The sequence below is a fragment of the Schistocerca nitens genome, chromosome 1, assembly GCF_023898315.1.
Source record: "Schistocerca nitens isolate TAMUIC-IGC-003100 chromosome 1, iqSchNite1.1, whole genome shotgun sequence".
Lineage (NCBI taxonomy): Eukaryota > Metazoa > Arthropoda > Insecta > Orthoptera > Acrididae > Schistocerca > Schistocerca nitens.
This window is the reverse complement of record NC_064614.1, coordinates 673,205,096-673,219,162: the sequence shown is the minus strand read 5'-3', so window position 1 is coordinate 673,219,162 and position 14,067 is coordinate 673,205,096. Positions and strand designations below refer to the sequence as shown.

Sequence of the window (14,067 nt, the reverse complement as noted above, 5' to 3'; positions counted from 1 at the left end):
TAGCACATTGGATCACCAATCACAGTTGTCAATTATAAATTTTCACCAATCACCAGAAATTTTATCTCCACCAAGTTGTATCTCAGTCCTAGGTAATTGCATTGATGAATTAAAGTCACCCAACCCAGTTGACATAATCTGCCTCTCTGAACACCATGTGACCACTGGTATAGGAACTAGGCCTAAGCACAATGAGAAACTCAGGAGAGTACTGCAAATGTTAGAATAAGGAAAGGTTCTCATAAAAGTGTAATTAAAAATAATGTAAGTATATTTCATCAAAATATTGGGAGTTTAAAGAATAAAATAGATGAGCTTCTTGTTTGTTTAGAAGATTTAGAAGCTGAGGATGAAATAGATATACTATGCCTGTCTGAGCATCACATTGTTACTGATATGGATAAGGTAAATGTAAGTGGATATAAGCTCTCTGCACATGTAATTAGAGAAAATATGCAGAAAGGAAGAGTTGCCATATATGTCAAAAGTTATCATTGTGCAATAAGTATAGAAACAAAAAAGTTTTGTGTAGAGAAATATATAGAAGCATGTGCCTGTGAGCTTAAATTAAATAAAGGCACATTTATAATTGTAACTGTATATAAGTCCCCATCGGGAAATTTTCATCTATTTCTGAAAAATTTGGACTCCTTGTTGTGCTATCTGTCAGACAGGGGGAAGCAAATTATTATTTGTGGGGATTTCAATGTAGATTCTCTGAAAGAGGCTAATAGGAAAAATGACCTTGAAGTATTACTCGGTTCTTTCAATTTGACACCCGTTATTGATTTTCCTACTCGGGTGGTAAAGGATAACAGCTCACTGATGGATAACTTCTTTATAGACCAAGATAAGTTTAACCAGATAAATGCTCAACCTGTTGAGAATAGTCTTTCTGATCATGGTGCACAGCTAGTTACAATATATGACATAGCTCCATTCAGCAGTACTAAACAATCCTCCAAAGTAGTACGTTCAGTCAACGATTTAACAATTGCAAATTTCAGGGAAAGCCTACAGCAGTTAGACTGGGATGAGGTGTACCGTGAACCTGATGCCAATTTAAAATATAATTTATTTCATGACACTTTTGTAAATGCATTTGAAAACTGCTTCCCCAAGAAAATAGTTAAATATACTCGTAAGAAACCATGTAACAAACCATGGCTTACTAAGGGCATAAAAATATCTTGTAACTGGAAAAGGGAAATGTATCTGACAGCAAGAAAGAGTAGTGACCCAGAAACTATCAAACATTATAAAAACTACTGTGCTATATTAAGAAAAGTTATTAAAAAATCCAGAAGTATGTGTATCATGTCTGAAATCAGCAACTCTGATAATAAAATTAAAACAATTTGGAATATTAAAAGAGAAACAGGTCAACCAAGAGCACAGGAAGACAGTATTACCATCAAATTGAATCAAAACTTTATGAACAAAAAGTCAGAAGTTGAAAATATTTTTAATAATCATTTTCTAAATGTTGTGGATATAGTAGGGTCCAGGTGTTCATTAGAAGGTGCTAGGCAGTTAATGGAAGAGGCCATACCTATGCAATTTGATACAATTGAAATCTCACCCACTTCTCCCTCTGAAATTAGGAAAATAATAAACTTGCTTAAAAGCAAAAACTCACATGGAATTGATGGCATTTCCAGCAAAATACTAAAAGCTTGTTCTCAACAGATAAGTAAGATTCTCAGCCACCTGTGTAATAGCTCTCTGGAACAGGGCATTTTCCCTGATAGACTGAAATATGCTATTGTTATACCTTTGCATAAAAAAGGGGATAGATCTGATGTCAACAATTACTGTCCAATCTCCCTTCTAACAGCTTTATCCAAAATTTTTGAGAAAGTAATGTATTCAAGAGTAGCTTCACATATCTGTAAAAATGAAGTATTAACAAAATGTCAGTTTGGTTTCCAGAAAGGTTTTCAACAGAAAATGCCATATATGCTTCCACCAATCAAATTTTGAATGATCTGAATAACCGAACACCACCCATTGGGATTTTTTGTGATCTCTCAAAGGCTTTTGATTGTGTAAATCATGAAATTCTGCTAGACAAGCTCAAGTATTGTGGCATGAGTGGGACAGTGCACAAATGGTTTAATTCATACCTAACTGGAAGAGTGCAGAAAGTTGAAATAAGCAGTTCTCATAATATGCAAAGATCAGCACATTCCTCAAACTGGGGAACTATCAAGAATGGGGTTCCACAAGGGTCGGTCTTGGGTCCTTTGTTGTTCTTAATATATATTAATGACTTGCCATTCTATATTCATGAAGAGGCAAAGTTAGTTCTCTTTGCTGATGATACAAGTATAGTAATCACACCTGACAAACAAGAATTAACTGATGAAATTGTCAATAATGTCTTACAGAAAATTACTAAGTGGTTCCTTGTAAACGGACTCTCACTGAATTTTGATAAGACACAGTACATACAGATCCGTACAGTAAATGGTATGACACCATTGGTTCAAATGGTTCTGAGCACTATGGGACTTAACATCAATGGTCATCAGTCTCCTAGAACTTAGAACTACTTAAACCTAACTAACCTAAGGACATCACACAACACCCAGTCATCACGAGGCTATGACACCATTAATAAATATAGACCTTAATCAGAAGCATATAGCTAAGGTAGAATACTCAATAATTTTAGGTGTGTCCATTGATGAGAGATTAAATTAGAAGAAACACATTGATGATCTGCTGAAACGTTTGAGTTCAGCTACTTATGCAATAAGGGTCACTGCAAATTTTGGTGATAAACATCTTACTAAATTAGCTTACTACACCTATTTTCACTCATTGCTTGCATATGGCATCATATTTTAGGGTAATTCATCACTGAGGAATAAAGTATTTATTGCACAAAAACGTGTAATCAGAATAATAGCTGGAGTCCACCCAAGATCATCCTGCAGACATTTATTTAAGGATCTAGGGATATTCACAGTAGCTTCTCAGTATATATACTCTCTTATGAAATTTGTTATTAACAACCAAACCCAATTCAAAAGTAATAGCAGTGTGCATAACTACAATACTAGGAGAAAGGATGATCTTCACTATTCAAGATTAAATCTAACTTTGGCACAGAAAGGGGTGAATTATACTGGCACTAAAGTCTTTGGTCACTTACCAAATAGTATCAAAAGTCTGACAGATAACCAACAAGTATTTAAGAAGAAATTAAAAGACTTTCTGAATGACAACTCCTTCTACTCCATAGAGGAATTTTTAGATATAAATTAAGAAAAAAAAGGAAAAAAAACAAAAATATTATAAAAAATAAATAAAAAACAAAAAAATAAAGTTGTTATATTAACTTAATTATGTTGTTAAATTAACTTAATTATGTCATGTATTGGAAAATTTCACTCATTCCACATCATTACGAAATATCGTATTCATGATCCATGGAACTAGTATTAATCTAATCTAATGTAATTCAGGAGTAAGCAGATATTTAAATAAATCTCAGCTTATTATTTCTATATACACATTTAACCACCATAAAACGCAAAATTTCACCCACTTTTTCGTCAGTGTTCTACACACACTTCAGGCTTTGGAAACTTTTAAGCAAGGGTTTATTGTAAATGTGTTGGGTGCTTTACTTCAATAAAATATAATAATTTTTGTATTGTGACTGATGGATATACATCTCAGTACTCTGAAAAAATGCTTGATTTTTTCATTGTTTTTATTTTTTATTTTTTCAAGGTCATTGGGATGCATTGTGTACGAGCTGGTCGCTGGTGCCCCACCCTTTTGTACAACATCCATATTACACTTGATTCGTCTTATTCGATATGAAGCTGTGTGTTGGCCAGGCTTTGTGACTCCTGACTGTCAAAGTTTCCTGCAGGTATTTGAAATATATGTAGATTATCTCATTTGTGGTTTTTATATTGTTACAGAAAACTGGAAATACACAACAGTATTTCTAAATGTCAGCTACGAAGTTCATACACAACTTCAAATGCATTTACCACAGTCATAACTAAATTATGAATGATGGAATCAAATTGTTAAAATCTATTTAACTGTTTCTTTTATATTCAAGGCTTTAATTCTAAAATTCGACATCTGAAGGTTGAAAGTGCAAATCTCATTCATTAATTGAGAATGACTGAAATGGGTTCTTTATTAATAGGTAACATGAAAAAATTTCAACATTGTTCAGAGAGAGCCTACAATGAAAGTCTGCAAAATGGAAGCAATTCCTAAAAATTCTATTTTAAGAACTGTTCTTATTTGCCTATTTTTCCCTTCTGCTGAAATACATTTTTGTCCTGTAATTTCACATTATATGTTACATCTAACTATTGCTGAAGTTTATGAAAATTATAACACTATGAAGGGAGCCTTGAAAATATAATGCAACTTTATAGACAAGAAAATCTTCTTGCCAAGCAGTGGAAAGACAACACACACACATAAAGGTTACGGAAATTTTCAAGCTTTTTGAGCCAGTGGCTCCATCTTCTGGCAGAAAGGTTGAAGAGGAAGGAAGACGAATGAAGAAAAAGGGCTGACCAGGTTCAGGAAGTGGAGAGAGTTTGGGAAAATCATCCAGAACTACATGTCAGGGGAGACTTACTGGATGAAATGAGAAGGAAAGGTGTGTTGGGAAACAGATTGTAAATGCATAAATGGCTGAAGGCAACATTTGCTTGTACATAAAGTGTTGTAGAGCAGCAGAGAATAGTGGATTCGGGTGGGGGTGGTGTATGCCCACTCCTAAGATCTTTTAGTATAGATGCACATATTACTTTGGGCAGAATACTACACATGCCTGATGCTGCAATGGTGTCATCACATAGACAGAATAACAAATAATTGTCTGTGAAATGCCTCATTTGAATGTGGCTCAATACATGTTCAGGTCTGCAGATGTTTATTTGACACTCTCAAATGGCTGTACAGTGACCAGTACTTATATCTGTAGTTTACTAGATGCACTACAGTGATTGCATAGATGTATACAACACTTGTTATAGTGATGCCAGAAGAGAATGTAAATGGCATCACATTATGATATTAACATGTTAACAATGCTAGTACTATCCAAACAAGTGTCCTTATAGAAAGCCTATTTAGTATGAGGTCCTTCAATAGAGTTCCAACAGAACAAACAGAACAATGAATATTGCACATATTACTACAACTAGACAGTGCCTATTTTCCACTACATCCTGTACTCTGATCAGGTCACAGCAGCTGTGGCCCATATGATGCACCAATAACAATGACGTGCATTGTCCAACTGTGCCATCTGGATTCCATGGTTTCCTCTTCTGTGTTATGTTATCTTTTTGTGGGAGGTGTCATTAGTCTGCTGATTGGCTTGATGTAGCCTGACACAAATTTCTGGTGCCAACCTCTTCATATCAGAGTAGCACTTGCAACATACATCCTCAATTATTTGCTGGATGTATTCCACTCTCTGTCTTCCCCTACAGTTTTTACCCTTTACAGCTCCCTCCAGTGACATGAAAATCATTCCCTGATGTCTAAACCCATGTCCCATCATCCTCTTGTAACTCCTTCTTCTCAGTGTTTTCCACAGGTTTCTCTTCTTGCTGATTGTGCAGAGAGCATTCTCATTCCTTGTCTTATCCATCCATCTGATTTTCAGCATCCTCCTGCAGCATCACACCTCTATCCCTGTGATTCTCTTCTTTCCAGTTTTCTCACAGTCTATAATTCACTTTTATACAATGCTGTGCTGCAAATGCACATCCTCAGAAATTGCTTCCTCAAATTAGTTCCTATGTTTGATACTAGTAGACCTAAACACATAAAAAAAAGTTTTGCATCACCCTGGTTCCCAGAACTCCTGAAGATAGGCATTGATTGCGGATATTGAATCACAGAAACAGTCCATTTGACTGTTCAGGGATGTCACTAAACCTGCCCAATGATGTAAACAACCATGCATGAGCAGCACCTATTAGATGGAGGGGGTCAGACAGCCGATCAGTTCCAGTCATTCCACCAGGAAGGAGGTACACAGATCGTGTTGTGTATAGTTCCACCATGCCTAGACGGTCAGTACCGCAATTCGATTGTGTCCACATCATTACTTTGTACCAGGAGGTGCTCTCAACAAGCAAAGTGTCCAGGCATCTCAAAGTGACCCAAAGCAATGTTGTTCGGACATGGAGGAGACAGAGCAGGAACTGTCAATGACATGCCTCGCTCAGGCCGCCCAAGAGCTACTATGGGAGTGGATGATTGCTACCTACGGATTATTGCTCAGAGGAACCCTGACAGCAACACCAACATGTTGAATAATGTTTTTCGTGCAGCCACAGGACGTCATGTTATGACTCAAACTATGTGCAATAGGCTGCTTGATGCACAACTTCACTCCCAACGTCCGTGGCGTGGTCCATCTCTGCAACCATGACACCATGCAGCGCCGTACAGATGGGCCCAACTACATGCAGAATGGATCGCTCAGGATTGGCATCACGTTCTCTTCACTGATGAGTGTTTGGAGGCAACCCGGTCAGAATGAATGCCTGAGACACACTGTCCAGTGAATGCAGCAAGGTGGAGGTTCCCTGCTGATTTGGGGTGGCATTATGTGGGGCCAATGTACACCGCTGGTGGTCATGGAAGGTGCCATAACGACCGTACAATACATGAATGCCATCCTCCGACCAATAGTGCAACCATATCAGCAGCATATTGGCAAGGCATTCTTCTTCGTGGACAGTCTGATGGTACATTTCAAGACTCGTAGATTCTAAAAACCAACTTGAATAATCGTTTCTTTCTCACATGCCTTAATGATTTTAGAAAAACCAAGGGCATGTTATCTATGCCTTCCTCCTTTGATCATAAGTCTTCCAGAGCTCTGTTAACCCTAGCAATACCATAGTTTAAACCCACCTTTTGAAAATATTGTAATCAAGGTCTGTACATTGTATTTTCAAATGTGGAAAAAAATTATGGTTTTTAATGAACTTGTCTACCAGATTCCATTAATGTTTTAAATTTTTCATTAAACAGAACTGAAAAATTTAAGTGATAGTAGTAGACATGACTTAAAAGGTACATCATTAATAAAAATCAACAACAATTTTGTTATTTGATCTACCCATATAATATCCAACATTCTTTGATGGCATCACATTGTGTAAGTTTTTGTATTTTCTTTTCTGAACTACGTATTGCCCACATTTCAATTCTAGACAACTCCAGACTAATATCTGTAGGAAATACTTCCTGAAAATTATATTGATATTTAATGTTAACAAATTCCTGTTTTTGAGACATACTTTTCTTGTAATTGCCACTCTGCATTTTTTATCTTCATCATTCATTTTGCTGCCCAAGTAGCGAAATCCAACTTGTATTTATTTTTAGTGTCTCATCTTCTAATTTAATTCCCTCAGCACACTTATTTAATTCAAGTACAGCCTTGTTATACTTCTGTTGATGTTCATATTACTTCCTTTTTTCAAGATACTATCCATTCCATTCAGCTGCTCTTCCAAGTCCTTTGCCATCTCTTAACAGAATTACAATGTCATTAGCGAACATAAAAGTTTTTATTTCCACTTCATGAACACCAGCTCCCTTTCCAGATTTCTCATTGTTTTCCTTCACAGCTAATTCAATGTAAAGATGGAATAAAATCAGGGAGAGACCACAATTCTGTCTCACTCCCCACTCAACTATGGCTTCTCTTTCATGTCCTTTGACTGTTATAACTGCAGTCTGGTTTTCATACAAATTATAAAAAAAACTTTCACTCCCTGTATTTTATCCTCGCCACCTTCAAAATTTCAAAGACTTTAGCCCACTTGGTGCTATTAAAAGCTTTCACTAAATATATAAATGCAATAAACATAGGTGTGCCTTTCCTCAGCATGCCTTTTGCGAGAAGTTGCTGGGTCAGTGTTACCTTACAGCCTACATTTCTCTGGATCTCAAACTGACCTTCACAGAGATAGCGTTCTACCAGTTTTTCCATTCTTCTGTAAATAATTGATATCAACATTTTGCAATTCCATTCCTCTGCAAATAATTGATATCAATAATTTGCAACCATGGACTGTCTTCTTTGGAACTGGTACTATTGCATTAGTCCTGATGCCTAAGAGTATTGCAGCTGTCTCATATATATTTATTATACATCAGATAGAATAATTTTGTTATGACTGGCTGACCCATGGATCTTAATAATTATGAGGGATTGTCATCTACTCCTGGGACCTTCTCCATTTCTTTCTTTCAGTGGTCTGTCAAAATATGCTTGCAGTATTGTATCTTCCAATTTATCTTCACCTAGTTCCTTTTCTCTCTCTATAACAATGTTCATCAGTTTGTTTCCCTTAGACCCATTATGTTGTCCTTCCACCAACCACTGTTCTCTTCCTTGGTTGGTACTGGTTTGCCACCTGAGTTCTTGATATTCATACAGCTGCTTCTCTTTTCTCAAAAGGTATCTTTATACATGATTCCACAATGTTGTGTTTGTCCTCTAACTGTTACTGCTTTGCCATTGTGCACTTTCTATCAATCTCAGTTTTTGATAGCTGTATTTTCTTTTGACTGCTTCATTTGGCACATTTTTGCATTTTCTCCTTTTGTCAATTAAATTCAATAGCTTGTGTATTATCCGTGGATTTCTACTACTCCTTGTCTTTTTATATATGTGATCCTCTGCTGCCTACCCTATTTCATTTCTCAGTGGTACCCTATTATCTTCTATTGTCTTCCTTTTCCCTCTTTCAGTTAATCATTGGCTGTTGTTCCCTCTCAACAACCTGTTTCATGGATAATGATTGCTGTTTTAGCCAAATGAGCAACCAGCTCTTCTGGAGCTACTATTGTTATTTCATACACCAAATTCTTTATGTCCCCCCATGAAAATAAGTCTGTAGCAGGTCAGCAATATCTCTAAAATGATATTCATCACATGGCAGGTTGAAAACTAATATTTTATATACATAAGTATGGTTTTTACATCCAATACCATGTGTACATGTGTATATGTGTATTTTGCAATTTAATGGATATATTTGCCTGTATTTAAAGACTGTGGTTTGGCATATATTTCATCTACATACAATATGACACTGTACAGTGAATAAATGGGGGGAAAACCATTGATACTCTGATGTCTACACATCTTGTCATAGTACTCAGTAAATATAGTGTTGTGTAATTGTCTATTAATTATGTATGAAGCTGAAATGAAAAATCTTCTGTAGTGAAATAAAATATAAGTAATTTATTGTTTTAATTCACTTTCACCCAAAATTCTCCACAGTCTATCTGCTTCACATAAAACAAATGCTTTGCATTGCGGAGTAACAGTGTCCATATAGTTGTCTTGGCAAGGTGGTTACTATGTGACAGGTTTTTTGTTAGTAACATTCCTGGCTATTAAAAATCTAGAATGCCACAAAATATGTTTGCACTGCCTCATTAATTAAATATGACCCTTGCCATGAATTTTATAAATAGTTTTGGTAATAATTAAGTTATAATGCTTTTTTTTTTTTCCTTAGGGGCTATTAGAAAAAGATCCAAACAAGAGACTAACATGGCCGCAGTTGCTGTATCATCCATTTGTCAAAGATGGTGTTCATATAAAAAATAAAGAAGGTAAATTTTACATTATTCTCAATGTTACATAAAGGTGGTCTTGAGGCACTTTAATTCCCACTTTTGTGTGGAGCAAAGGAAGAAATACTTCATTATGGTTTACAGCAGCTGTATGTTTTGACTTTCATACTCTCAGTTCATTTTCTCAGTTCTTTGTTAGTTTTTGTGTGACCCATTGGGTTTTTTGGTTATGAGAAGAGAGAGAAACAGAAGAAGGGGGTGGGGGAAGGTTGAAGGAAATTTGATTAAGTAAGTGTTAGCCTTCAAGTGTTCACCCAGCAGTGGTAACCTGATAACATAATCACCAGTTTCAGTGCTGCAGATACAACAGTATTCTTCTGTGAACTGTTGGTGACAGGCAACACTGTGTTATCAGTTGATTATAGGTATATCTGTGCCGATGCTGAGATCTTTTTTGGGAAATTAGTAAACCATAAGAAATCAAGACTACAAACTGTTCTCATGCAAAGAAAAATTGTGTAAAGTGGCGCACTTGGAAGCCCACTAAATACTCAGTGAACAATACATTTATCCTTTATCAAGCCATTGAAGGACAAAGGAAGGTGCACTTATAGATTTCAGGATATGTCCTGTAACAGAACTGCTGGAAATTCAAGGGAAGAAATTGTGATGTAGGATTTTGTTCTGATGATTGATTTATAGTATACCACACTTAAAGTTCATTTCACACTGTTCTGACGATTGATTTAAAGTATACCACACTTAAAGTTCATTTCACACACACACACACACACACACACACACACACACACACACACACACACACACACACAAAGTGCAACTCACACGCACATGACCACAGTCTGTGGCAGCTGAAGCCACACTCAGTGGCTTCAAGCTGCCACAGACTGTGGTCATGTACGTACGCGCGCGCGCGCGTGTGTGTGTGTGTGTGTGTGTGTGTGTGTGTGTGTGTGAGGGGCGGTTATTACTATAATGAAGATTGAAATATTAATCTGCATGTGCAATGTTGCTTAAGAAACTAATATCGATTGGCATTCTGTGACATTATCATAAACCACCAGCAATAATGTCATATTCATATTTTCATAAAACCTACTCCACTCACATAGCTGTATTTTTCTTCAACACAGAAGCCCCAGTTTTATATTTTCTGCAGTAGAGCTGTTAATTTTCTTAACTGCCTACATCTCATTTTCGTGCAATTTGCAGAGGTATTAGTGGGATACCTATGTCAAAATAGTTAAGGAGTGTACATTACAGACACCTTAGAGCAATATCCATGTACCTGTTGCGGTGTACACCTGCACTTACTAACCTCTGGTGGCCTTGGGTACCTATAAAATTGGTACTGTATCAGTCCATATCTGTAAGAAATACAATATTAATTGTACTGCATATTGACGCTGCACTTGACTTGCACTTCTGGTTTTGTTAGGCAATGGCAGAAGATTGTAGCTGTATCTGTGTCTCCTAATACTTAAAACTATCTAGAAGAGAGAGCTCAAAGAGGAGAGAAATGTTTTAAAAGTTCAGGTAGTGTGTGAAAATTCATCTGTTTGATATAATTGAACAGATTTTCCCTGAATCTAAAGTACTATGTCCTTTAGTCCTTTATGTATGGTTCCAACAGTCTAGTGGCATAAAGGTTGCTGAAATGAGAGCTCACACCTCCCTGATTATAAAGTAGAGAATTCCTCTTATTTAATTGCTGTCATGCAGATTTAGTTAATTTCACCAGAAAACATAGGAAATGCAGCCTTTGGCTGGAATACACCCATATACACATGCAATTCAGGGCCCCTGATCTTAACCACTTGGCCATTAAGCTATTATTGGAACCCCTTTATTAGTGATGTTTGTAGCTGCAACAGACACCAGCTGTTCGCTGTGCCCACTTCTTCTGTAATGGTGTAGGAGTAGTGGAGGCATGACACAGGTAACTCCATTCGCTGGTCCTCCACTTCATCCTGTCCTCTGTTGCTCATGTTATATAGCCCCACTTGACCTTTTTTCCATTTACATTCTTTTCTGTTTTGTATTTCAGATTATTTGATACTGTGTTAAAGTGTGCTAGCAGTGGGGGGTGGGGGTGTTGGTGGTACAGAAACTATGCAGAATGGTTCTCTTCTGTTATATCCCTTCATCTAGGACCTTCAAAAAATGGCTCCAAGGTGCTAACTTTCCCATATCAGCCATTTGTTTCCTTGACATGACATCATGTATTGGATAATGAAAGAGGTCACTAAATAATTGCTAGAAGTCTCAACTTTGGTTACTAATATGGTTCTCTTCATGAGAGTACCAATTTAAAATTATAATATCATATTTTGGTTTATGTACATGGAAACTAAATACATGAAGAGTTTGATTAAAAAGTAACAATAACTATTAGATTACATAAAATTAGATATACCAGTTTGGCACAATTTCTATACTCTGTCAGGAACTGATATTTATATTTGCTACTTCTTGGTAATTAGAAGTTATATTAGTTTAATCTTTAAGTAGTTTTTGTTATGAACTTCCCAGATAGCAGGCTACATTTTTTAAAATCGTGACTAAACATTCCGGTTCTGGTGGTCTTGATTGCTGTTGTGACAAATCATGTTCTTTGTGATAAGAATGAATATTGTCATGCATCAGTTGTTTAGTGTTTCTATTGAATGTTTGTGATAATATATATTTGGTCACCTGTTTTAGATATGACTGCTCCACTCACAGATCCTCTGACAGAATCACAAGAAGCTGCTAAAGAAATACAAAGAATGGACCTTGCAACTCGTGGGACTGGTCATTCAGAGTTAGTATCATATGCAAAAGCTATGTGTCATTTTATTAGACTATCATAATTTTTGTAGTGTCTTGTAGTTTTTATAATTGTCAAAGAAATATGTGAGTACTTGTCATCATGATGGAAAAATTAATACAAGTGACATAAGTGATTACAACGGATTGCCCGTCAGCAACCTTTCTTAAAAACATCGTTAATAATTAAGATTAGAGCTGTGTTGCTTTTTGTAATTTTAGTTTATTTTAATGATAACCACCTTTTATAATCAAACTTAAAAATAAATTTTTTAAATGCATTCAAATTAATTAAATGGATTGATGAGAGTGAAGTTAGTAGAGATGTGTTATGAAATGATATCAGTACAAACCATTCAGAATATGCTGAACTTGCAGTATGAGTATGTTGTGAAAACTGAAATTTTTTGCCAGACTGAGACCTGACCCCACATTCCGGCATTTCACAAGCAGTTTGCTCGATTATTAGCCTAGTTGAGCACACACCCATGTATAAGTGAAACATCAGTGACAATGAAAGTTTAATTCAAACTTGGAGGTGTGCTCAGATAACCTAATACAGAAGGTGACAGCTCATGAAATGCAGGAAGTCCGGATTGAAGTCTCTATCTGACATAGACTTTCATCTATCATAACAAATTCATTACACTGCAGGTTCAATACATCTAAACAACCCCACTGTTAACAATAATGGATATTCCTGGAAGAAGCAATATGCAATATAAAGCAAAGAGAACCACTCCCATATTAGCATACTTACGGTGGAGCACTGAGACACACAACAACAAACAGCACTCCCTCTAGCTTTCGCACTCTTGCTTTTTCTCTAGAAAAAGTACACACATTCAAATACTCAACTACACAGACATGTGTTTGGGTGTCTGTGTGGCTATGTGTATGAATGTATGTACTTGTAACAGAAAAAGAGTAAGCATTCAAAAAACAGTGTGAGTGCTGTTTACTGCTATGTGGCTCTGCACTCCACACATCGGTCTACTGTAGGTGGGTGGCTACCTTTTCTTTATTTTATGTTCAGTGTCACTGATATCATTTCATGTCACCACACCTTCACTGAATTCATTCTTATTGATCCATTCATTTCATGTTGTGCTGTTGGAACATCTCCTCTGACAGGGTAAGTCACGGCTCATCACCTCTATTCTCACAGTGGTGTTGTTCCGACACACCTCATGAGAGAACCTCCAGTGATAGTGTTCATAAATCCTAGATGATATACTAGCCATTACTCATTTTCAATATATTGTTTGATCTGTGACCAATAAGTACATAACAGAGTTAGTGATGGCAATAGATATTAACCCCTTAAGTAACAAAACATTTTATCCAGCATAAAAATGAAATTCATGACAGTATGTACTCTTTGGGAATGGTAATCAATAATACTGCTTAATTTATTGTGCATTTCCAAGTCCATCATATTTTATGGGATGGTAAATAATCATACCAATGAAGTTGTAGCACAAAATGTGCACAATAGTTAGTAAACATATGCCCTCAGGAGGGAGACATTAAAGGACTGGAGTTCACACCCAACTTTACATCATGCACATAAATCTACATTTACAACCATTTCATTATCAAAACCAGTTTCAAGGCTTTCATGAA

At 36.2% G+C, this 14,067-nt stretch overlaps 1 protein-coding gene across 1 annotated transcript in view; it reads left to right on the top strand.

The window, feature by feature from the left end:
- The window catches only part of LOC126259255 (serine/threonine-protein kinase fused), a 210,937-nt gene that overhangs the window by 128,123 nt on the left and 68,747 nt on the right, over positions 1–14,067 (top strand). The window contains exons 5-7 of the mRNA XM_049955891.1: positions 3,745–3,889; positions 9,555–9,651; positions 12,337–12,436. Coding sequence (XP_049811848.1) covers positions 3,745–3,889; positions 9,555–9,651; positions 12,337–12,436 — 342 coding nt within the window. The remainder of the gene's footprint in view (positions 1–3,744; positions 3,890–9,554; positions 9,652–12,336; positions 12,437–14,067) is intronic.